Genomic DNA, 24,620 nt, shown 5'->3' with positions numbered 1-24,620 from the left:
TAACTGTGCTTAATAGATCCAGCTAGCCATATGCCCAACATTTTGAGCATTTTCATTTGATGGTAATAGGTGTCCTTGGCTTACTTAAGAGTGTTGATAATCTTCAAGATTTTTATGAATGTGAATGTCTTTAAGTTCGTATGTATGGCCAAAATAGTTTTGTTTTTGCTTTTTTTTGATAGTGAAGGGTTAAAACCCCTGTCAGTATTTTCCCTTTGTGTTCCTGTGGGGAGATTTCCCTTCACTTCCTCTTCTGGTCCCTTTGACTCAACAGGCCATGATAGCAAATCTCTCCAAAAGGAGAGGGGAATTTCTGTCGTAGGAAGGTGTCACTGGAACAGTTGTCCTCTTGTTCTGGTGACAAGTGTAAAATTCTTGGGTTCCCATCACCTTCTGTCTGACTGATTGCTGTTTGTCTGTACAAATAGAGGCAAGAAGCTCCCCAGCAGGACACAAAGGTGCGCTAAAAACCTAACTGGCTCTAATTCATTCCATCCTAATTCATCCTCATTGCCATGACAAAGGCCTGGCGGCTGAAACACGTTGGTTTTCTGCATGATTGTATCACACGGTTATTAATAAAGAGCATTGATTGTAGCCGACTTACTGTGGCACTAGTTACCTTACATTACTTGAAGATTGGAGGTTGCCAGAGACCTTACATGCTGGAAGCCTGTGTCTGCAAGCTGCAGATAATTAAGGAGGTAGCAGCTCTGTCTCACCTGTATACATTCTTTTGTACCTGTCACTGCCTTGATTATACCAAACTGCAACTTCTACCTGCTGGCACACACTACCGAGTAGACTACTTCATTGGATTAGGTCAGTGATGTGCTGGCAAGATTGCAGTTCAGCAGCAGCCTAGGTTGCCGAATTACTGACATACTGTATGTTACTAGCGTTTGGCTAAGTGACTGCTCCTTACTGTTCCTGCCACGGAGGAGGCAACGCTTCTTTTAAAAAGGAATATAAAGATTAGCTTGGTGGGTAAATATTAAAATGGTTGACTTATTGGCACACAAGTGACTAGTAGGCTTACCTCCCCTTTTTTAAAGGACAAAAATTAATGGATTTTGATAACCATCTCTCATACCTTTTTATTTCCAGAATTCAAACAGAGCAGCAGCAATGACGGGGTGGAACAAACTATAACACTGCAGGGGACCATTTCATTTACATTTTTGTGGTCCATTAATGCAATTGCATTAGCATTTGTCTTGTGTTAACATATGTAGCATTAAGGCATCCTATTGAAATCGGTGGACTTCCAGTACACCAAAATGTCCTAAATAATGGATGTCACAGATTTTTTGCAGCAATGCATAGGGTGTTGCCTTAGTGCATGGGGTTGCTACTCAAAATGAATGTCAATACAAGTAACATACATTCCCACAACTCACAGATATAAATCGGCACTTAAAGCAGTATTAAACCCAAAATCAAACAACATATTGCAGTTTACCAATTCTCAGATGTGATGGCTGTATTCTCTTCTTTTAGGCTTTCTTTCTTCTATTTGCATCTGGTAATCCAGAACGCAAGTGTGTTGTTTTTTAAAAGCTCAACGTCTCCAGCAGAATGTATCCGCTTACATGGATGAGACAATCCATTTAACACTGGGGGTTATTTATTCATGTGAAACCTTTATCCCAAGGGGAAAACAAACTGCTGTAACTGATTATAAAGTGTGATCTGGAGTTTTGCTTTAATTAGTTACGGTTTTTAAATCTGCTAATATATTTAACACTCCCACCCACCAAGACTGACAATACTGCTGTCTGCTGTGCCTCCTGTGCTCATTCCTCCAGAGTGGTGTCTCACAAATACAGGAGGTGTGTGACTCGCCAGAGCACCAGGTGAAAACAAGGGGGGGGGGGGGCGGAAACAAAAGCAAACTGATGCAGCCACCACATCTAATTGGCAAGTTGCAATATATTACATGTTTGGTTCGGGGTTTAATACCACTTTATCACTTATAACCACATGTGAGGGTGTAAGCTTTCTGGGCTAAATATCCTCATTTCATTTGTTAGCCATATACAGCTGCCAGGATAAAAAAAAAATCAAGATGGTGATCCCCTAGTTTGCTTCACTTTGGCAGGCTGGCTGTGTTACTGCTCTTGGATTTAGGAATATGATCGTTGTGTAGTTCTCCATCCTATCCTGTGATAACTAATCTGAAGCCCACACTTCCATTTCCTGATGGCCCATCACAGATGACAGTGCCTGCCTAGAGGTTTCACTGTGAGATTCGTTACTGTCAAATCTCGCAGGCTCATGTCACGCAAGCATTTCAGTGCAGGTTTTCTTTTCCTTTTTCTTTTTTCATGCAGCGAAACGCTTTGCTGAGAAGAAAATCATAATCTATTTGAAACATTAAACATCTGTCCCATCGGAGCACTTAAGCTATAGTAATACTGCTCTGTTCCTGTATATCCTTCTCAATATGGTAATATAATAGTTGTAGAAAAATTTGTATTGGCTTTTAGGTAGTTTTGTTATATGCACAGTAGTGCTGAGCACTTGTCTAATATCTTGAAAAAAGCACATAGGCAGGTGCTAAGCGTTCGTAAATCTTCATGAGCCATTGTGGGAAAATGTATAAAGGTTTCTGGTCTTAGGACTCAATGTTTTATGGTGAGTCTGTCAGGAATCTTGAACCGTCAAACAGCCTCCTTAATAGCAGGTACCAGAAGCTCTCTGCAGTTCTCTTTGCTTTTAAGTTAGGCTTTGTGTTGTTACACCAGAGGATGAAGAAGAAAATAATACAATCCAGAGTCAAATACAGCATTTCAGTAGCTAGTAGCAGCAACCGTATTGTTAGATGATAACCTGCCGTGTCTCAAAATAGATGGGATATCCCTAAATATGCCAAGTCCACAAGGACACCACCATAGCAAAAAGGGGGGGTGGAGAGTGGTTAATAAGAATAAAGTGCTGTCATTCTACAAGGAGAACAGGGAGTATTCCTAAAGTAAGGCTTCCAGTAACCTAAGCCAGAGAGATACACGGAGGAGGATTTTCAGGCAAAAGCTAGCAGGAACTTTGTGATAACATATTTGGTGCAGCATTTTTACTGATCAGTTGTGAAAATGACTGACAGGTTCTCTTTAATTGCTAGCCCCCTTCTGTACATGTATAAATTGTACAAACACTTCATCCATGTGTCTGCATGTGTTTCCTGATTGTTATTGATGAAATGTTCTATACATCTTAGAAAACAGGTTGGTTCTTTTCTCCCTGGCCCAATGCTGCCACCAGCTGCCTGTTTGTGAGATTGCACTCTGCTTGCAGCCTACTAATGAGAGTGTTTGGAATGAAAGCACCAGTGATAAATTTCCATAGTCCTCCTCCTTTTTCCCTCCTTTTCCCCCTTGAAAGCCACAAGTAGGTGTTATGTGGGATTAAATGTTCGTGCGAGCTTACGGCTTAAAAACAAAAAAAAGCAGTTGCGTAGCAGAAAATTAAAATAAACTCTGTGTGGTTTGCCTCACTGTGAAAGAATGTTAATTTCCCTTTAGGCCATACAGAACTTCCTGCAGTATTTGAAATATGGGAAAAGTACACTGGCTTTTCAGTATGACTCTCACTTGTGTTACAGACTTGGAAAGAGAGATTCAAGGAGACAAAGGCTGTTTCAACAAGAGAAGTTTGTTTAAAGAATTCTGCGGGCAGCACTCATCTATGCCTGTATAATGTTCTCCTAAATGTCTTTGTTGGTGTGGAGCCCAGGATTGGATTATACCAGCAATCTTTGTTTATTTTTTTTTTTTTGTGAATATGAATGTGAACATCTTACAATATAACTAAAGGCATTTTTTTGGTTATGGGTTACCAAGCCGATAGTTGTTTTTACAGCCAGCTGTGTCCCTGATTTTCACTCCTTCCAATTGTCCTGATCACCCATGTCATCAATGAATGTGAGTATATTGAAATTTTGAGTTGCCACCAGAACAGGAATAGAGGTAACATTTTATTCCTGTTACAACTGAGTATTTCTCTTACAATGGAAAGATTTCCCATCACTTGCTGTAGAGTCTACAGGACTGCAAGTGAAGAGAAATCTCTGTAATGAGAAACAGATGGCAAAAGTAAAAGGTTTTATCCAAATATCACCCAAACCGTCCTCTCCGCTCCTCCCATGCTCGTCTCCAGGACTTCTCCAGAGCCTCCCCCATCCTCTGGAACTCTCTACCCCAATCTGTCAGACGATCGCCTACTCTGCCCACTTTTAGGTGATCCCTGAAAACCTCTCTTCAGGGAAGCCTATCCTGCCTTCAGCTAATAGCGTAATCTTCTATTCCTCCTACCAGTCCATCCCCCACAGTTGTTACTTTTTGTACCACCATTCCCTCTCTCTTAGATTGTAAGCTCACAGGATCAGGCCCTCCTAACCCTCTTGTATTGAACTGTATTGTTGCTGTACTGTCTCCCTTTATTTTGTAAAGCACTGAGCAAACTGTTGGTGCTATATAAATCCTGTATAAGAATAATTATAATAATCCCTCCCCTACTCTATCCAAAATGAAGAAAAAAGTTTTGGCTTCAGATATACTTTAATGTAAATAAGATGTTCTGAGTGTAAATATGTAACATTGTTTTTTTTTAGGTAAAGTTTGTGGTTAACGTATATGGTCAATATGTGAGCAGGTTTGCTTTCTGTCTTGGCAGTACTGCTCAGTTGTTGTGCATTAAAAGCTAAGTTCACCCTTATAAAAATATATATAAATAAAATAAAGAAGTGCACATGTCCTTGCATTTATTTTTTTCAGACGATCGCGGGGCAATGCCAGGCTTCTGTAGGCTCTGCTTCCACCTCCCGGACCGTTACCAAGGTACGGGCTTTCAGTTGGAGAGCAGGGGAATGTCAGTGGGCTATGAGTGTACTGATTACTGAACTTGGTGTTCCACTGAGAACTACATGTCTTTCTGTTGCAATGGAGCATGGGGCTTGTAGTTCACTTATTCACAGATCTTTCAAAAGTGACAGCGACTTCAGGGGGAGAAGAATCTCCACACACTGTCACTGGGGAGGGTGTGGGGGGATTGTTTTAGCTACCTCTTGCACCCCAAATACCTGTGTAACATGTTGCAAAAAAATTACGTTCTCCTTTAAAATCCAGCATCAGGTTGAAAGAGTATAGCAGTCCTTAAGTGTTAGTGACAGTCTCCGGGTCTAATCTATATCAGATGGATCAGCAGACAACGATTTCAAAAACAGCCAAGTGAGCCTTGTTGTGGGAGCAGCGGTTAGGTTGGTTGGTAAATGTATGTTTGTTGTTACACCAATTCAGTGTTAGAGGTGTGTACACCAATTCAGTGTTAGAGGTGTGTACACCAATTCAGTGTTAGAGGTGTGTACACCAATTCAGTGTTAGAGGTGTGTACACCAATTCAGTGTTAGAGGTGTGTGCAAAGAAACTTGCAAGTCAGCTGTTTAGGTTTAGAGATCTTGTGGACCACAATAAATGCCGTAAGGCAACAGCATCATTCCTTGTCAGACTGCCATCTAATGCACATGGCGGACTTAAGAAAAGTACTTAGGAGAACAGCTCAGCTGTCATTCCTGACATTTCTCTTGGAAATGCTAGTTGCCTGGCTTCATTGGTAAACAAATTGTTTTACTACTTTAAAAACTGTAACAAAACTAATGAGTGTCAAACATCTGCATAGTCCATCCTGGTACGTGAATCCGCATGACAGTTAGCATCTTAGCTTTAAGGCCAAATTCCTTCACTTCTTGAAATTGAACAGGTTCAATAAGACACAGACAGCGAGAATACCATGATAGAGCTACTAATCGTTTCCCACTCTGTTGTGGCAACTCCTTGTGCTGCTTTATTTTTTTTATTTAATTATTTTTAAACATTCCGTCTGTGTGACAACCTTTTGGGAAATTAGAGAAATCACCCCAACTGGGATAAAAAGAGAAATGAAAACTAAACAGATTGCCAGCAAAACTGCCAGCAGTGCTATTTTTCCTCTATTTTCTATAGAATGAGTAAAAAACAAATCAAAATATGAAGTGAAGAAAATTGCTTTCAGTAACTGTGTATTCTTGCTAAGAGAATTCCTTAGTTTACCTTTAAACCTGAGATCCCAGCTAACAAACGTAATATACAGAATAGGATATTTTGTTTGCCTGCCTACTTTTAATTCTGTATAGCCCGTCTTGAGTTCAGTACCCTTCCAAACAGTATGGCCAGGTCCTTTGATAACTGCTATAGCAGCACAGCTTGGTTGTAGAAAACTCTCGCTAATTACACAGTAAAGGAACTGCAGCACATGGAGGGAGCATGTTCTGTGTCAGCGCATGTATGATAGCATTCACAACACTTTCAGAGCCATGCTGACTGCTTCTGAACAGGGGGTGGACATCTAGGCAGATTGAGGAGCTTTTTACAATAGTTGCACGCATATATGTCCTAAGACAAGCATGCAGCCAGAAGTCAGAAATCTGAATTCCTGTCCTGCAAGCTCATTCCAGGTCATTGACTCGCTAATTTATTAAGCCAAGATGACAGCCCCAGAGCCTGTTGGGCCTTGTGCACACAGGGCATATCAATGTGTACGCCAGTATGAAGCCATGTTTGTCCACATGGGGAGGCACAGGTGTTTGTGATTGGGACGCTGTGACTGTATGTACACTGATGTCAAATTGGGAGCAGCTTTGTCCATGTGGACTTGGCATTCTAGTTGAGATGTATAGGACTGCCTGAATGGGGACCCTGTTCATTTAAACACAACCTTGTACAGGTGTATGCATTGATATGCCCTGTGTGCCTTTAAATACTAGTCAGCCATGACACCGGTCATATCTCTATCTTTATAGACTCTCTTTAAAGGTGTTTTAGTTTCAGATCTATAGTTTTACATTTTTCACTGTAAATTCTGCAGCCAACATAGCTGTGGTTTATGAAAAGCCGTGCTAGATAATGAGTTATATTTATTTTGTTTGTTTTTTCCGATCAGCAGAAGTCAGCGTGCTGCTCATTTTCATACTTTTTATGTCTCTGTTCTTTATAGACCATTTGAAAAAATTTTAATTGCCCTGAAAATTACAAGTTCTTTTCCCACAGATCAACACCAGTGCGACCTATGTACAATGGAATTACAAATGTTTCCATGCTGCAGCCCTTTAGGGCATGTACAGGGGCAGGCAGCGCCAACAATTGGGAGTAAAAAGCTGAAGTGAGGGGTGTGAAACCCTTCCCATAGCTTGTCAGCGCTCAGACATCTATCTGACCTTGTTTGGCTCCAGGAGCACAGGCAGGCCAATAGTGAGAGGAAGCCAGCATCTCTCCACATAGATAGCTATGCAACAGGGGGCTTATTTCACACACCGGGCCCATGATATTTAAATGCACCAGTGCTGTTAGTTTTCAGGGTATACTGTGCATTGCTTGCTCAGTTGTTTTAAAGAGTGAGTTGACAGGTTTTGGAGTTTTTACATTTCTAAGCAAAAATATTTAGTTTATTGAAACAAATGTGTAATTTTGTCCATCACCACTTCAAAGAATACGGCATTTGCTTTTTATTTATGGCTCATGCACTCGGGTTCAACATTTGCTGCATTTTTAAAATCCTGAAAACCTGCATTTAAGGTCCTGCACATGGACCTTATTTTATGCTATATGCATGTAAATGTTTGTGCTGCTTTTTACCTGTGCATAGCACAATTGTACCATTGATGCTGAGGGTCGACATGTAAAATTCAACAATGTGTAATGTAAGCAGCACAGTGGCTAAATGGTTAGCACTTCCACCTGGCAGTACTAGGGTCGTTGGTTCAAATCCCAACCACGGCACCACCTGCCTGGAGTTTGCATGTTCTCCCTGTGCCTGTGTGGGTTTCCTCCCACGCTCCAAAGACATGCTGGGAGGTTAATTGGATCCTGTCTAAATTGTCCCTAGTATGTGTATGTATGAATGTAAGTTAGGGACCTTAGATTGTACACACCCTGAGGGTTAGGGACTGATATGGATGTACAGTATATATGTAAAGCGTAAATTGACGGTGCTATATAAGGACCTGAAATGATAATCTTTGTATACATGCCAGCTCTAAATGGCCATCTCCATCCCAGCAACCAAAGTTGTTAAGTGGCAAGAGCAGCCTGTGTCCTAGTAACCAAGGACTCTAGACGACAGGAGCTGCCTGCAACCCAGCAACCTAGGACACTAGCACTGTACATATGCAAGTGGACCAATAATGTTACATTTGTACCGTGTACAGACTAAGCTATGAAAATCATTCATGTCCCAGTGGCCATTTCACAGACACAGCCTAGCATGAAATCACGGTCCTTTTAGAGCACAATGTCAGCCAAAATGTTTTTGAAGTGGGTAATATTTCCCAGTGGGCAGAAAGAGAAAAACATTATTAGAGTTGGGGGGGGGGGGGGGGGGGTTGTAAGTTATAACTTCTATCACTGTGTTTATTGCTCATAAACAAAAATGTTAACCCTTGCCCACTTTATTCAAGACTTTAAATGTTTGATTTTAAACAGACTCCCAACTCCCTACTCAGAATTAACATACCCCTTACATACTATTAGGATATGCTACCCTCCCACAGATCGGCTTCCCTCTAGATAACCCACTGCTTCTTGGTCAGAGCTGTAGCATAGAGGGCGGTTTGTGAAATGCATACAAATATATTTTGTCATAAAGGCAACCCATGTATTTTTTCTGCTTTTTAGATTTATTTTTCCCTTGAGTAATGTAAATAATGGTGTATGTACATCAAGATAGACCTATTTCCTTATTGATTAGTCAGGCCGTTCTCCCTACTGGATAGTGTATAGCGATTGTGCTCTGCTGCTACTTTTATCGTAGTGGATCTAACATAGAGTAGGATAAATGTTTATGCAGCACTGTGGCTGAATGGTTAGCACTTCCACCTGGCAGTACTAGGGTCACTGGTTCAAATCCCAACCGCGGCACCACCTGCCTGGAGTTTGCATGTTCTCCTTGTGCCTGCATGGGTTTCTTCCGGGTACTCCTGTTTCCTCTCACACTCCAAAGACATGCTGGTAGGTTATTTGGCTCCTGTCTAAATTGGCCCTAGTATGAATGTGAGTTAGGGATCTTAGATTGTACGCCCCTTGAGGGTTAGGGACTGATGTGAATGTACAATATATATGTAAAGCACTACGTAAATTGACAGCGCTATATAAAAACCTGAAATAAATGAATAAATATGGATTCTAAAGGCTAAGTTCACCATTTACGCAAATTGGCCCATGCAAACATGATGCCATACTAGTAGGCTATTTCTTTCCCTCATGCAGCCTGGCCCAAATACTTCATTGGTGACACCACCCAAATGCCTTGTGCTAATTTCAAGACACAGCAGTTGCTGCTGTTCACACCTGGCATTGCAGGAGCAAGTATGCTTCCTGATTCAAAATCTGAGCACACACGCAGTGCACCAACCGTGGCTGAGCTCAGCTTGCTGGGATAGGTGGAGGAAGAGCCAACCCTGTTCCCTTGTCTGCAAGGTCACCATCAGATTTATGGTAGTTTCAGGTAAGACAGTTTTTCAGCTCTTTTAAATATAAGGTATTTCCAATGTTTTAGGTTCTGAAGCTGGAAGGGCTAATAAATAGTAAATTGACTGTTCTCATAAACCAGATATCAGAATGTCTGTTCCCACCTTGCTTTAAATATAGCACTTCCGCCTGACAGTACTAGGGTCGTTAATTGGATCCTGTCTAAATTGTCCCTAGTATGTGTACGTATGAATGTGAGTTAGGGACTTTAGATTGTACGCCCCTTGAGGGTTAGGGACTGATGTGAATGTACTATATACATACATATATATATATATATATATATATATATAATGTATGTATGTAAAGCGCTGCGTAAATTGACAGAGCTGTATAAGAACCTGTAATAAATAAATAGGGATTTCAGGAAGATTAATTAAAAATATTCTGAAGAAACATATAGAAACCTCCTTGGCATCCTTTAGGCTGGGTTCACAGTGAAGCGGTGCGGGATTTGCATAATTTTCTGTACAAATTCTGCACCGCATCAGAATCGCACCTCGTTCATGCGAACCACTGCGGGTGTGTATGTTAACTTGACACCCAAAATCGATCCGCAAAACGTGGTGCAACATCAGATCACATAGGTGTAAATACCCATGCGATCCGATTCTAGTGCGGACCCAAAAAAGGGTCCTGCACCTTTTTGGTGCGGGTGTGGTGCAATTTGCGCCATACAAAATGTATGGCTCCAATCGCACCGCACACAAATTGCATGTGATCTGCACAGGAATGCGGTGCGGTTCCTGTGCGAATCACATGCAATATACCGCAACGCATATATGAGAACCCAGTCTTAATGATCTGTAGTGATTTAAAAGCTTGGCTTTTCCTGCTCCACTTCCACTGCCTCCACAATGTCAGTCCTTGTGCTCTGCAACATTAGAATTGAAATAGTCATCCTCTCAGAGCTCTAAGGGGATTTCCCAACTACTCTTTACACTGTAGAGCACAGAGATTGGAAATGTGCCGCAGCAAGAACTCAGGGGGATGGATCAGATTTGAAAGGATCATATCTTGTGACAGATACCATGGAGCGAAGTGTAACTTCTTCTTTAAAGCTGAACTCCAGGATATTTAAATATTGTTTAAATACAAGAGCCGTGTGTTTTCATAATTCTTTGTGTTTAAAGATGTGTGCAGAAAAATCCATTGTAGAACTTTACCTCTGTGCCGGAGCTGCGTATAATAAAGACCAGCCCCTGCTGCTCTGATCATGCGCTCTCCTTGTGCAGGCTACCTGATCTTATATTCACTCTGTCCTGTAGTTTTCTGCAGGCAGTCCTGGGTGGACCTACTGAGTCCCTCCCACAGCTCTGTCTACACCGGATATGTGCGGCACATTGATGATGTCACAACTTCTTTTATATGGCAACATCTGGGTTTGCAATCGTATTTAGTGCACACAAGGTGGATTTATATTCTTTATGGCTAATAAAGAATATATTCAATGAAGGTTTTTTTTGCCCAGAGATCTTTTTTAAGCTCATTGGGAATCGGTGGGAGCAGTAGTTTTTGCCATGTTGCTTCAATGACACCTAATTTTTAAATGTTTCACATGCACTGGACTGTTAAAAGCATGGTATAGGAAGGGGCCTGGTAAAAAGGGTTGTTTTTCAGCACAAATCACTGTCATATGGTTAGTTTAAATGCAGATAGTACTTTGTAAAAGTTATTTACCTTTTAACGGCAACACAGTGGCTAAATGGTTAGCACTTCTGCCTGGCAATACTAGGGTCATTGGTTCAAATCCCAACCACGGCACCACCTGCCTGGAGTTTGCATTATTTCTCTGTGCCTGCGTGGGTTTCCTCCAGGTACAACAGTTTCCTCCCACACTCCAAAGACATGCTGGTTTCGTTAATTGGATCCTGTCTAAATTGGCCCTAGTATGTGTATGTATGAATGTAAGTTAGGACCCTTAGAATGTACGCTCCTTGAGGGTTAGGGACTGATGTGAATGTACAATATATGTGTAAAAGCGCTGCATAAATTGATGGCACTATACAAGTACCTGAAATAAATAAAATTAATAAACTTTAATGGCATATTGATATAATATTGTAAGACCATATTCACATGTAGGAAGTCTGTCTGTGAACAGGAACATGTCTACTTTACGGACTCATCCACACAGTCTAGTTTAACAGGTCTCTGTTTCAGGGATCATGTCCCTGCGTATCTGTCAAACTGTGCTGTGTTGGTGAATTCATACCGCTGTCACATCTCTATTCACCTATATACCGTAGATTGCATGCACACAATTCCCCACTAGTAGAAAAAGATTAAAGAATGGCTCTTCATGTTGTGTGGGACTCTGCACTAGTATGACTGCACCCTAAGTGTTTAGATTTGTTTCTGCTCACTGCAGTAAATTGCGGCAGTGTCAGGAAATGTTCCTGACTGTGTGTTTTGCCAAGGAAATCACAAGATCTACTCTTTAGGAACTCAATAATTATCATTCATGTTAGAATAAAGCATTTCAAGATGTGTGAGAGACTATGGAGATAAAAAACAGTGACACCACCGGATGGCCTCATGGCTGCAGCTTGTGTTAAATACACATGCACAGTTTAAAGGCCATCTCCGCTTGATTGATGGACACATGTGAGCTGATTTTAGCTGTCAAATTTTTTAGTGATGCATCCTCCTTTTGGCAGTCATTGAAATTTCTATTTAGTATTTAGTTTTTCTATATCTTACCACATAACTATGATAGAAGTATCAGCTTCTCACAGTTGCTTTGTGTTTTCTCCACCAGCATGTGGCTCCTCCTACTAGCAATCATTTAAAACAGAAATACAAGGGCTGGATCTTTAAAGTTGAACTAAACTCTAACTAAAGAATAAAAAAAAAAAAAATTCTATCTTACTTTTTACATGTTTTTTTCTTTGTGCGCTATGCACACCCTGTAGACTCTTCCTATATGCACAGTCCCGCAGCAGCTGAAAGTCTGTTTTACTGTGATGACTACAGCAGAATGTACCAACACACTGTGCATTACTTGTAATCCAATTCAAGAATGCACAGGAAAAGGTGACAACACTGCGGCTAAACTGAGCAAGCGCTGTCACCCCAGGGCAGGGATTGTCTGTGGCTGTATCTTGGATTATTTGAAAGGAAGACATTCAAAAAAAGATTAAACTTTTTGACATCTTAGGAACATGTAAAACATGTTTGCATCATGCCTTTGGGTTTAGATAAACATTAATTCTGTCCCTGTCATTTAGACCTGAGGTCTAGGATTTTGGCTTCATCTAAACTGTAGGGTTTCCCTGTTTTGTTGTGTACTTGTCCTGTTGGATATCTTTTATTCCATAATCTCTATGTAGACTTAACACATTTTTTTTCTTGATTTTCAGAGTAAAAGAGACCATCTACTGATGAATGTAAAGTGGTACTACCGTCAGTCAGAGGTTCCTGATTCAGTTTACCAGCACTTGGTACAAGATAGGCACAATGAAAATGGTGAGTCCTTTTTTCATTTTCACCTACAGCAGTTTTGGCAAATGTTATACGACAATACATCATTTTCATTTATACCCTTGTGCAGATTCCGGACGGGAGCTGGTCATCACAGATCCAGTCATTCGGAATCGAGAGCTCTTCATCTCCGATTATGTTGACACTTACCATGCGGCTGCTCTCAGGTAAATAGTTTTTTTTTTCTTCTTCTTTGTTAAAAATGTGCTTTTTTTCTTATCTGCACGTTCTTTCCATGTGAGACATTCTTTCCACAAGAGCTAGTTGCCTGGCTGTTGTACCAGCTTTCACTGACCTAGAAGAATCGTGCAGATCAGTAAGGTCAGGAAACATTAACATCTTAATCTGCATACCGTTCTGTGTCATTGATCCAAAGTAGTGAAGCAAAAATGGCAGAATGACACGAGGTGGAAGAGGGGCCAGGAGCCCCAGTGGGGAACAGATAAGGGGAGGATCAGGGCTGCTCTGTGCAAAACCATTACACAGAGTAGAGAAGTATAACATGTTTGTTATTTTAAAGGAAAAAAAAAAAGATTTACAATGACCTCAAAGCTTCCCTCCAGGTAGAGTTTAAAAAAACAAAAAAGAACATTTAATGCAGTTCTATATTTACCAAAGCAAAATATGTTATGAAAAATAGACTGGCCTTTTCCCTTCATACTTACTTTCCTTTTCTTGCTTTTGGTTTTCTCTCTGGTCATATGACATCCGTGGGTCTTCTTCCTCTTATCCCTGAGGCAGTGGTGGATAGTCTACATTGCTGTAGAGAGAAGTGGTAAAGTTATAAAAATTAGCCCAGTGCTCTGCAGTATTGTGCTATGTGCTCAGGGAGTGTGTCATTGAGGGCCTGGACAAACTGTAAGGCAGTTGAATAATGCTGGCACCAATTTAACCATCTGTGAAGCAGAGTGTTTATTTTTTCTAATGTCTAAATAGGTTTGCTAAATGTAAATGTCCTTTAGAAATCACAATATATACACTATATTGCAAAAAGTATTGGGACACCCCTCCAAATCATTGGATTCAGGTATTCCAATCACCTCCATGGCCACAGGTGTATAAAATCAAGCACCTAGACATGCAGACTGCTTCTACAAACGTTTGTGGAAGAATGGGTTGCTCTCATGAGCTCAGTGAATTCAAGCTTGGTACCGTGACAGGTTGTCACCTGTGCAATAAGTCCATCTGTAAAATTTCCTTGCTGCTAAATATTCCACGGTCTATTAGTAGTATTATAACAAATTGGAAGCAACTGGAAACAGTAGCAACTCAGCCACCAAGTGGTAGGCCACGTAAAATGACAGCGGAGTCAGCGTATGCTGAAGTGTGCAGAAGTCGCCAACTGTCTGCAGAGTCAATAGCTAAAGACCTCCAAACTTCGTGTGGCCTTCTGATTAGCATACCACTTTGTAGAGAGCTTCATGGAATGGGTTTCCATGGCCAAGCAGCTGCATCCAAGTCTTATATCACCAAGTGCAATGCAAAGCATCGGATGCAGTGGTGTTAAGCACGGTGCCACTGGACTCTAGAGCAGTGGAGATGTGTTCTCTGGGGGGATTATGGTGTAGGGATGTTTTTCAGGGGTTGGGCTTTGGCCCCTTAGTTCCAGTGAAGGGAACTCTTAAGGCATCAGCATACCAGACTGTGAGCAAGACCTTCTCATCCGACATCAGTGCCTGAGCTCAAAAATGCACTTCTGGAAGAATGGTCAAACATTCCCATAGACACACTCCTAAACTTTGTGGACAGCCTTCCCAGAAGAGTTGAAGCCGTTATAGCGGCAAAGGGTGGGCTAGTTCAATTATGAACCCTGCAGACTAAGACTGGGATGCCATTAAAATTCATGTGTGTTTAAAGGCAGGCATCCCAAGTACCTGAATTTAATTTGGATAAAGATGTTATTCCCAGCATAGCATCACTTAAGCCAGCCTTAGATGGTTCAAGCCATCTATAGGGAGGCTGATTGTACTCAAGTCAATTGTTGAATGACTTATGTACATCCAGCCTGTCAGATTTTTTTATACGATTATTGCTAACGGCTATAGCCGCTAGCAATAATCACTGTGTTTTCCTGACAGGGACAGCTTCCCCACCCTCCAGAAGTACACAATAGCTCCATGAGAGTTTCCCTCATCAACACTGACTGTATTGAGTAATTTTCTTTCCTGCGACCCGTGGTAGAAAATTGTATTGTCAATGGCTTGCCTTAGAGGTCATAAAGTGATGCATCATACATTTCTCCAGCTATTATTTACATCATGTTGGAAGAGCACGTTTTTTGAGATAAAATCGTGATTTACCTTGCAGTTGCTTAGAAAATTCTAACTAAAGCTGGTCATAGATGGTTCGAATCTCGATTGGTTCAGCAGGGACCGGCCGAGATTCGAACCATGTATGGGAAGGCTGATTTTATCAATCAACTTGGGTACCAACCATCCTGTCTCATTTTACAATTATTGCTAGCAGCTATTATAATTGCTAGCAGTAACCACTGTGTTCTAACAGCAAGGGTAGTTCCCCCCTGCCAGGAGAACACAATGGCTTTGTGGGAAGGATTCTGCCATCAACAATGACTGTGTTAGGGGAATCAAGTGAGTTTCTTTCCTGCAACCCCTGGTTGCAGAAAATAAAATTGCTCCATCTTTGGTCAGCTTAATTCACACATCTAAATTGGATTATAAATACTCGACACCTGTTTAGCTGTATCACTGAATGTTTACACTGATGATAAATAAAAGATAGTTCTGCAACTTTGTGTAAGTGTAGACCCCAAGTCAATGGTTATGAAGTAAGGGCCTACTGAGCTTGAAAATCATCTTAAAGCGGTTCTACTCACCCTGTCAAAAAATAAGTCCGCAGCTACAAAAACTGTAGCTGCTGACTTTTAAAAAACAGCCATTTACCTGTCCCTCGGTCCCATGGTGTGTCCCCCGCAGCCATTCACTGGCCGTCCTGTATTCCAGGAGGCCGGCACCTTCAGTGTGGGCACCCGGATGTGATAGCTTGTGGCTTCACAGCTGGGTACCCACTGCTCATGCGCTTCATGAATGGTCCTGTAGTCTTCTGGAACCTGTCGTGTCCCAAAAGACCACAGAGAGGGAGGACACCTTCCGATCGCAATCAGACCGGAAGTGGGAGCCGGTACCTGTCAAATTCAGGTACCCGCTCCCCTCCCCCCACCCCCCCAAGGTGCCAATAATTAATGGGGAGCGGTGGAGCAGTCCTTAAAGCAGAACTTCCACTTTTGGGTGGAGCTCCGCTTTAATGTTTATGTATACCCAGAGATTTTTTTTTTTTTTAGCTCTGCATAGGGAAGGGTTAAGCCCCTGTCAGTTTATTTTTTGCTGTGTCCTGTTGGAAATTTATCCTTTCACTTTCTGTGCCAGTGGCACAAAAAGAAGTGAGCAAAACTCTGAGAGAGGAATTCCCCTCTTTGACGGTTATCCCTGTTTCTTGTCTCCCCTTTGAAAGATTTCCCTTCACCTCTTCTGGTTCTAAAATTTTGGATTTCTGATCATGTTCTGTTTTGGGAATAATTGTCACCAGGACAAAAAGGGTGAATGTCCCCAGTGAGGACTCGGAAAACAATAAGAACAGGGATTGGCAGGAGATTTTACATCATCCCCTTATTTTTCCAAAATTAAAAAAAAAATTTGTCTGTTTTGGCTATGCATATGTTTAAATCTTTTACCTTGAGGACACTGAACAAGTACTAAACAAATACAATTGGTTAAATGTTTATTATACAGCCCTTAGTTGAGCCTAACTTTGATTAGGGTGTGTAATGTTAAAGTATCCTCCTTTGCCTTTAATAAAGCTGCTGTAGCTCTAAATGCGTAAAGGTAACACAATGTACTCTAAGCCACATTCATGGGCTTTGTGGGGAAGTGGAAAGTTTATGGAAGGGACCTGGTCTATTTCAAACTGGAGTGAAAAGAGGTGAAGTTGAAATTATTTTCCTGGCACGGCTTTGCACTTGGCGGTCTGTGGTATGGTTGCCGGCAGAACGTGAAACCGAGTAATCTGTTTGATAATAACGCTCAGATGGCGCTTAAGTAAAACCATCTGGATAAATTTGCTTTGTTCAGAGTCACATAACCAGAGCTGCTGATTTCAAGGCAAATTAGCTCCAACTTGTGCTTGGGGCATCAGGAGGTAGAGACCAGAGAGTGGATAATCTTCTTTCACTTATAGCACAGCTTTTCTGGAACCCCACGCATTCCTGTAGAGCCTGTTAGTAGACATCCTACCGGGACAGATCGAGATATGCTATAGTATGTATGTGTACAAGTTTAGGTGTTGCAGTTCCTGGTGATCTTCAGCTCTGTTGCTGTCATCTCATTTATTTACAGGATAATTCACCAAAAAACAGGAGGCTGTAAATGTGTATAGTAAACAACTTTATTTGCATTTTCCAATCGATATAAAGCCATACTCTTCATAGGTTATAACTATGTAGAGGAAGTGCTATGATGATGTAAATTGATATCAGTCTTTCTAAATCAGTGCATTAGTTCACCTAAGATGAATAAATGGACCCTATAGGTGATATTTCTGTGCTTTACTTCCATGTCTTCACAGCTGCTGTGCCATTATAAGGGGTTCCCATTCTTTCTGTTGTTTAATATGGAATGTATCAGGGGTAGCTGAAAAACACATAGAATTTACTGTTCATGTATTATTACCATAAGAATCCAAGAGCTGACTCTACCATGGTCCCCCTAATTTTGAAATATCACTTTAAGGAGTGGGTCTGACCCTTCAATATATGAAAATGTAATTATCTTTGTCTGGACACTGGGAGAACAGGGGACGAAAGGCATTGCTTACGTATCCTGATTACATTACTTTTGGTAAATGTAATTTTATATATTTTCTACTAGCAAACATCCAGTAAACACAAGAATGATTAGGGTATATAATGAAATATTCACATGTAACATTTATTAGAAGTGTGAAGGCTATGCTGCTCTTTTATACCAGGCTATCACAGTGAATTTGGTTCATCCAAAGGGCCCCTGAAAAAGCACTGAGCAGCATGGGTGCATACCAGAAGCCCCCATTCACATTTTATAGCAAATATAGTTTGTAATCAGCAGGTCCAGGGCTGCATTACAGTTTATCCTAAATGCACTGTCCTACACTACTCCTTCTACTTTTGGGTGTGGATGAGGAGCAGATAGCAGAAGAGCAGTCCGTGTACAGTACGTGAGCTGAGTATTTATAGCAGAGGCAATGTGTAGGATAACATAGTGACTTCTCTAAAGCATCAATGTTGGGTTAAGTTGAGGAGGATATGCTTGGAGGTGCAGTTACAAAGTGGAGTCCCCCAGAACTATTCTCCATCCCCCAGTTGCACTTTTTTCTATAGAGATCACTTAGAACACCAAGACTAAATGATAGACTGATAGTGACAGAACATTGCAACAGCCTCACTGGCCTACAATTCCTAAACATACCTCGGAGCAGATTTTTCAGGCTGGTTCATTTCTTTCATAATAGACCAAAGGGAAGGGCAGAGCTGAAGGTCTCCTTTGCTCTAGATTTTGACTTGTGTGATGCTCTCACTTCGGCTCCTACCTTTTAAAATCTTTCCTGATGGGTCATAAAGCAATCAGGGCTGACACCCTGTTTGAACAACTATGCTCAGTTCAGACCCCACTATGTCATTCTTTATCCATTCTATAGGTAATGTTTATCAGCAATGAAAACCTCTTCTTTTAGCAGTGGGAGGAGGACAGAAATTTTTGCAAGCTCATTAAGATTGCATATTTGTTTGCATATAAAGCCTTGATACCTGTAAATGTCAAGAAAGTTAATACCAGCTACTTTCAGGGTGGTACAGAACCTCTACAGTACTTCATCCCATAAAGCCACAAGTCTCACAATTATTGCTGGAGGTGCCCGGAGGCTGAGAGCACTCTGCTGTGTATCTTCTGAGATTGTCATAAACGTCATGATTTCTGGAGTATAGTGAAAGCCACCATAAAGGCTTCATAGGTGATAGGTGTCTCTTGCAAACCGACAATCTACCTACAAAATAACACACAAATGTATAGCACCCATCTTTATAGAGAATAGCAACAAACCATTGTACAATCAACCAACGTTCACGTTCCTCATTATTTATTCACCATCTCCCACCTATTTTTCTTTTCTCTTCCCATCTCTGTAACCCTGGCATTCCTCCACACAACACCCACATATCTTCCCGCCCCCCAAATCAAACACACTAGACCCTTCCATTCCTCCCTTTATCATGATTACCGTTTTCAGAGCATAATATGAAATTCCCTACTTTTTGGACAGGAAGTAGAAAGAAGTCTCCTTAATGGGACATAGAAGGCAAAAAACCTGCCAGGGGTTATAACCCCTCCCTTAATATATCCAAAATGGAAAGAAAACTATTTGCCTTCAGTTCTACATTAATTTAATAAAACAAAACAAAAAACGAGTTAATTTTTCAATGAAGGAACAAACTTGGGCCCTTAGGTAGGTCCAGCTTTTATCAGTATAGTGTAGACGGATTCATGATTGGTTGCAATGTTGTGCAATACACCGCTGTGTGTCATATTTCATTTAGTGCCAACAATCTGTCTTTCTGTCCTTTTATTCTAATACCTTGTATATATTTTGTGTATGGGAAGGTACAGCAATGTGATGGGTGATGTCTGTGAATCATTTTGGTAACTTTGTAATATTTTTTTTATTTATTTTTGACAGAGGCAAGTGCCACATCTCTCATTTCTCAGATATATTTGCTGCTCGGGAGTTTAAAGCCAGGATAGACTCCTTCTTCTACATTCTGGGGTACAATCCGGAGACCCGGTAAGCTGTCCTAGTATTACTGTTTCTCAGTTTTGAGCTCTGTTTACATCACTGTGGATTTCTGTCCATTGACAAGCTTTACTTCACTATTTTATGTGTCATAACTGAATTATTCACATCAATGGAAGGTTTATTTTATGCTAAATGCAGAAAAGATCCTGGCATTTCCTAATCTGGAATAGAGTAGAAGTTAAGTTAACCCTCCACAGATTTGATTACTGGTTTGCTGCTTGTAAAAGAGAATATGTTAAGGCCTGGTCCTGTGATGGGCATCTTTGCATGCTGGAAGAATGCATTTAACTCAGGTTTAACATAGCAATGACCTGTTCATTACATACTGTAATGACCTAAACTGCTGGTTTTGAATATACTGTAGCTCCATATGTTCATTAGGAGGAGAAAGAGGTTGATTTTCTTATTTAGGTCAGAATCAGAAGTACAAGCCTTGTGTTTTTAAATATAGTGGTTTGTCCATCTGCATGAGTTGTTGCATGAAGGTGGTGTTTGCAGTATGTATATCAGTGTTAATAAACCGCTAAAATAAGTGGTTGTCAATAGTGTGGTTCACTTGGTTAGCTTTATGCTTTTGACTTGTATATAAAAGTTAGTTTTTCCATTTTTGTCAGTTTATTTTGAAATGTATGGAATAATGTAGTATGACCTTTTTATATATTTATTTTTACACGCACACACATCTTTAGCCAATTCCTTAAACATTCTGTTACATGGTGTGTTTGAAGTCTTTGAGGATAAACCTAAACCAATTTTGGTAGACTTAGTGATTGTACATCTTTTTTTTTTTTTTTCCAATTCAAATAACAAACCTGTCATACTTACCTGCTCTGTGCAGTAGTATAGCACAGAGTGGCCCTGAACCGTCTCATCTGGGGTCCCCTCCAGCCATCTCTTCTCCTCTTCTGTGTCTGCCACCATAGCAAGCTGTGTAGGCATGTAGGCTCAATCCCAACCTGGGTCTTGTGCATCTATAAACATACACCGCGTGTCTTGGCCCCCCCTACTCCCTGGTCACAGGATTTGACTGACAGCAGCAGGATCCAGTGACTCCCACTGTTCACAGTCAAGCCTGTGAAAGCGGGAAGAAGAAAGTGTTTAAGTGGGGGCTGGGGGGAGCAGCTATTGAAAGGCTATTTTGCCTTAATGCAGAGGATGCATAAGGTGAAAAATCTTTTTACCTTTTAAAAACCCCTTTTACATCCTGGTCACTGTTCTATTGGGCCTGTGTCAGCAGACTTTGGGCTTTTGTCGAGATCATCAGAACGACATCAGTTTAACCTCCCTGATGGTATTCCCGAGTGTAGCTCAAGGTAAAGTTTCAGTACCACAGGCGGTAACCCCGAGCTACACTCGAACTTACCATGCGGCACTGCTCTGGCATCTGTTCTTCACTTACCTTGTCCTGCGCTCCTGCAGTGTCCCCGGCAATGTAATGCGGCGGATGCCGGCATCTGTCATCTGGGTTCCGTCCCCTGCAAGCGTTGGGACGGAACGGCGGGATATTTGAAAATGACAAAAAGTGACATTTACTAAATACACTAAAATCACATAGTAAAACATTACTGTATCAAACCATTTCACATACATTGTGTCCCTAATGCTTTGTCCTGTGTCCTGCCTACATTTTTACCGTTCTTTCTGCCTGGAAACTGAGAATCGTCCATGGCGTCCAAAAAGCGTCCCTTTAGGTCAAAATCGGCTTTAGACCAGCTAGAGAACAGTGATAGTAAATTAGAACCACTTGCAGAATTGAGTGATGATTCGTGGGGAAATTCGTCATCAGACACTGCAAACGATTTTGTGACTTTGCTCAGTGATATGCGAACTTGGTGCTATATTTCAAATTTCAGTGTTTTTGGTTTGATTATATTATTGAATTAAATTTATTATTATTATATTATTTTTTTATGATTATTAAATTATAATTTATGATTTCGTGTTTCAAATTTTATCATACCTGGGATGTTTACTAGACTCTTGTTTGGACAGATTTCAGTGAGTTATTCCTAAAAATTACAGGCCTACAATTAAAAAAAAATGCATATTTCCATGCAAAAAAATGTACCGCTTTGAGCACAGAAATATGGACATAATCAGACCGCTAGGGAGGTTAAGATGCTTCAGAGATCATTCAGCTGCCATTCCTTCTGCTGATCAACCAGCACTCTTCATCACTCTGTTCCTTCTGCTTTCTGTGGTTTTCATGTGAGCTTACAAGTTCATAGACTGCTATCCATTGTAGTTATAGTTTATGTACACCCTACAACAAACTTCTCTCATATTCTCCCTTTTAGTCTCCTAAATATAGCATTGAAAGTATTTATATTTGTTCAAGAGGTCCAAACGCAACTGTTCATCCTGCCAGACATGTTGTGAGCTGATAACTATCTGCACAAAGGAAAGGGTTTGGGAGCAGTGATGAGGGAGAGGTCTCTTCTTCATAATCCAACAGAAATAATATAGGCAGGGCTGACAACATGCTTAGGAATTCAGATTTGTGTTGTCATCTGAGAGATCAGAGCACGCATTTTTTCTAGCTTATCAACCATTTTTTTTGTTTGTACTTACAGCATGTTTAAAGGGATAAAACGGGAATGTGCATGTATTCCAAGGATGTACTAAATGTTTTTTGCCTTGAAATATGCTTTAAGAATGTTTGCCCATTGTTTCTCATAGATTGTGTTGGTTATTAAGACTGCAAAAGTGTTGACACTTTTTGTGATGAGAGTCCTAAAATAGAATTCATTCCCTGTGCATGGTGTGATTCGTTCTCCTGGTCTCATACCTTTTAGCTTTTAAAGTACATCTGTATTTGTCACTATTATATACCTACTGCTTATCCAGTAACAGAGCTGTCATTACCATGTAGTGACCATGGAGGGCACTGTTGTCTTGGAATTTCAGTATATTCCTCCTCTTGCCCATATGGTCAGAGTTTATGCTTTATCTTAATTAAAAAAAGCCGTCTGTTTGCTTCATACTGACTTCACGTAAAGTTTGTGCTTGTTATAGATGATATTTTCAATGCACTATGTCTCACATGCTGTAATATGACGTGTTTATCATTTATTTTTTGTATGTTACCTCATTGTTATCTGACTGTTTACTGTAACATCAAACGGTACATTTTAGATTTTCGAAATTTTGCATTCTTGAATAATTACGATTAGTTGTGCCACAGCAAAGTGGCATCACATTGGTCTGTTTTGATGTTAGTCCCAGCCATTTATCTACTAAATGTCCCACTATATGCTGTGTGTGCTTGATCATCTGGGTATGGCTGTAATGATGACATTCACTCTTAAAGTGGTTGTAATGGGTCAAGGTTTTTTTTTTTATCCTTCATGCATTCTATGCATGAAGGTAAAAAACTTTCTCTGTGCTGTAACCCCACTAACATTCACCTAAGCCCTCTTTCAATCCAGCAATGTGCACCGGAGTCTCTGCTCGCATAGAACTCCCTCTTCTCAGTGGCTGAGACACCAACAGGAGCCATTGGTTCCCAGGCTGTCAAACTCAATCAGTAAGCCAATTAAAAGGGATAGGGGGTGGAGCTGAGCTACGGCTCTGTGTGTGAATGGACATATGTAGCAGCGGGTTCCCCCCATAACAAGCTGCTTGCTGTGGGGACTCTCAACAGGAGGGAGGGGCCAGGAGCACCTGCGGGAGACCCAAGAAGAGGAGAATCCGGGATGCTCTGTGCAAAACCACTGCATAGTGCAGGTAAGTATAACTTTTTGTAATTTTTAGAAAAAAGTATTTAGTATCGCTTTAATATTGACATATGGAGGCCTGTGCCTTAAAGCAATATTAAACCCAAAAGCAAACATTTAACATATTGCAGATTCCAAATTCTTAGATGTGATTGCTGTATTATTTTGCTTTTTTTTTTTTTTAGGCATTTTCTATTTTCATCTGGTGATTCAGCCAGTAAGTCTGTTATTTTTTCAAATGCATACGTTCTCCAGCAGAATGTTTCAGTTTACATGGATGAGACAGCCTATTTAACACTGGCAGGGGTGATTAAAATGATCAGATTATATTTATTCATTTAAAACCTTTATCCCAAAAAAGGAAACAAACTGTTTGCTGTAGCTGATTATAGTGTGAGCTGGAGTTTGCCTTCAGTTTGTTGTACTTAAATCTGCTGATACATTTAACATGCCACTCCCCCCAGACTACAATGCTGCTGCCTGCTCACCTCCTTTGCTTATTCCTCCAGAGTTGTGTCTCATTAACCACTTGCTAACCGTGCCATAGCCGAATGATGGCTACAGCGCAGTTATCCAGTTCTGGGAGGGTGCCATATTACGTCCTCCCAGAACGCGCCCCAAGTGGTGCACACCCAGTGATCTCCATGATCGCTGTGTCCTATGGACACAGCTGATCACGTGATGAAGTAAAAGGCCAATCACGGCAGCCTTTTACCACGTGATCAGCTGTGTCCAATGACACAGCAGATTACGGGAGTAAATACAGTTGCCGGTTATCAGCAGTACTTTGCTCATGCTGTCACAGTGTGAGGAAAGTACTGCCAATAACTGGCAGCTGTCACAGAGCAGATCGGCATTGATCATCAGGGCACTGATGATCAGTGCCACCAGTCAGTGCCATCAGTCAGTGGTCATCATTGCTGCATATCAGTGCTGCCTCATCAATGCCCACCAGTGCCACCTAATCAGTTCAGCCTATCAGTGCTGCCTATTTGTGCCACCTCATAAGTGCTGCCTATCAGTGCAG

General features: G+C 41.0%; 1 protein-coding gene and 1 long non-coding RNA gene across 6 annotated transcripts in view; one reads left to right on the top strand and one right to left on the bottom strand.

Annotated features, from left to right (window-relative positions):
• The window catches only part of RERE (arginine-glutamic acid dipeptide repeats), a 311,259-nt gene that overhangs the window by 177,700 nt on the left and 108,939 nt on the right, over positions 1-24,620 (top strand). For 4 of the 5 annotated variants that reach the window (XM_089668427.1, XM_089668425.1, XM_089668423.1 and 1 more), the window contains exons 4-7: positions 4,773-4,835; positions 12,917-13,022; positions 13,108-13,204; positions 19,761-19,865. In XM_089668427.1, the coding sequence (XP_089524553.1) occupies positions 4,773-4,835; positions 12,917-13,022; positions 13,108-13,204; positions 19,761-19,865 (371 nt within the window). The remainder of the gene's footprint in view (positions 1-4,772; positions 4,836-12,916; positions 13,023-13,107; positions 13,205-19,760; positions 19,866-24,620) is intronic. The other variant, XM_089668426.1, reaches the window with a different exon arrangement.
• Positions 11,575-24,620, bottom strand: part of LOC149469945 (uncharacterized) — a 29,677-nt gene continuing 16,631 nt past the window's right edge. The window contains exons 2-3 of the long non-coding RNA XR_016311470.1: positions 13,703-13,797; positions 11,575-13,332 (exon numbers count right to left, since the gene is read on the bottom strand). This is a non-coding gene — a long non-coding RNA (uncharacterized LOC149469945). The remainder of the gene's footprint in view (positions 13,333-13,702; positions 13,798-24,620) is intronic.

This window comes from Staurois parvus, unplaced genomic scaffold, assembly GCF_062004578.1.
Source record: "Staurois parvus isolate SC_StPar_1 unplaced genomic scaffold, SC_StPar_1.0 ptg000057l, whole genome shotgun sequence".
Classification (NCBI taxonomy): domain Eukaryota; kingdom Metazoa; phylum Chordata; class Amphibia; order Anura; family Ranidae; genus Staurois; species Staurois parvus.
The sequence above is the reverse complement of the archived record's forward strand: the minus strand, read 5'-3'. Positions and strand labels throughout refer to the sequence as shown.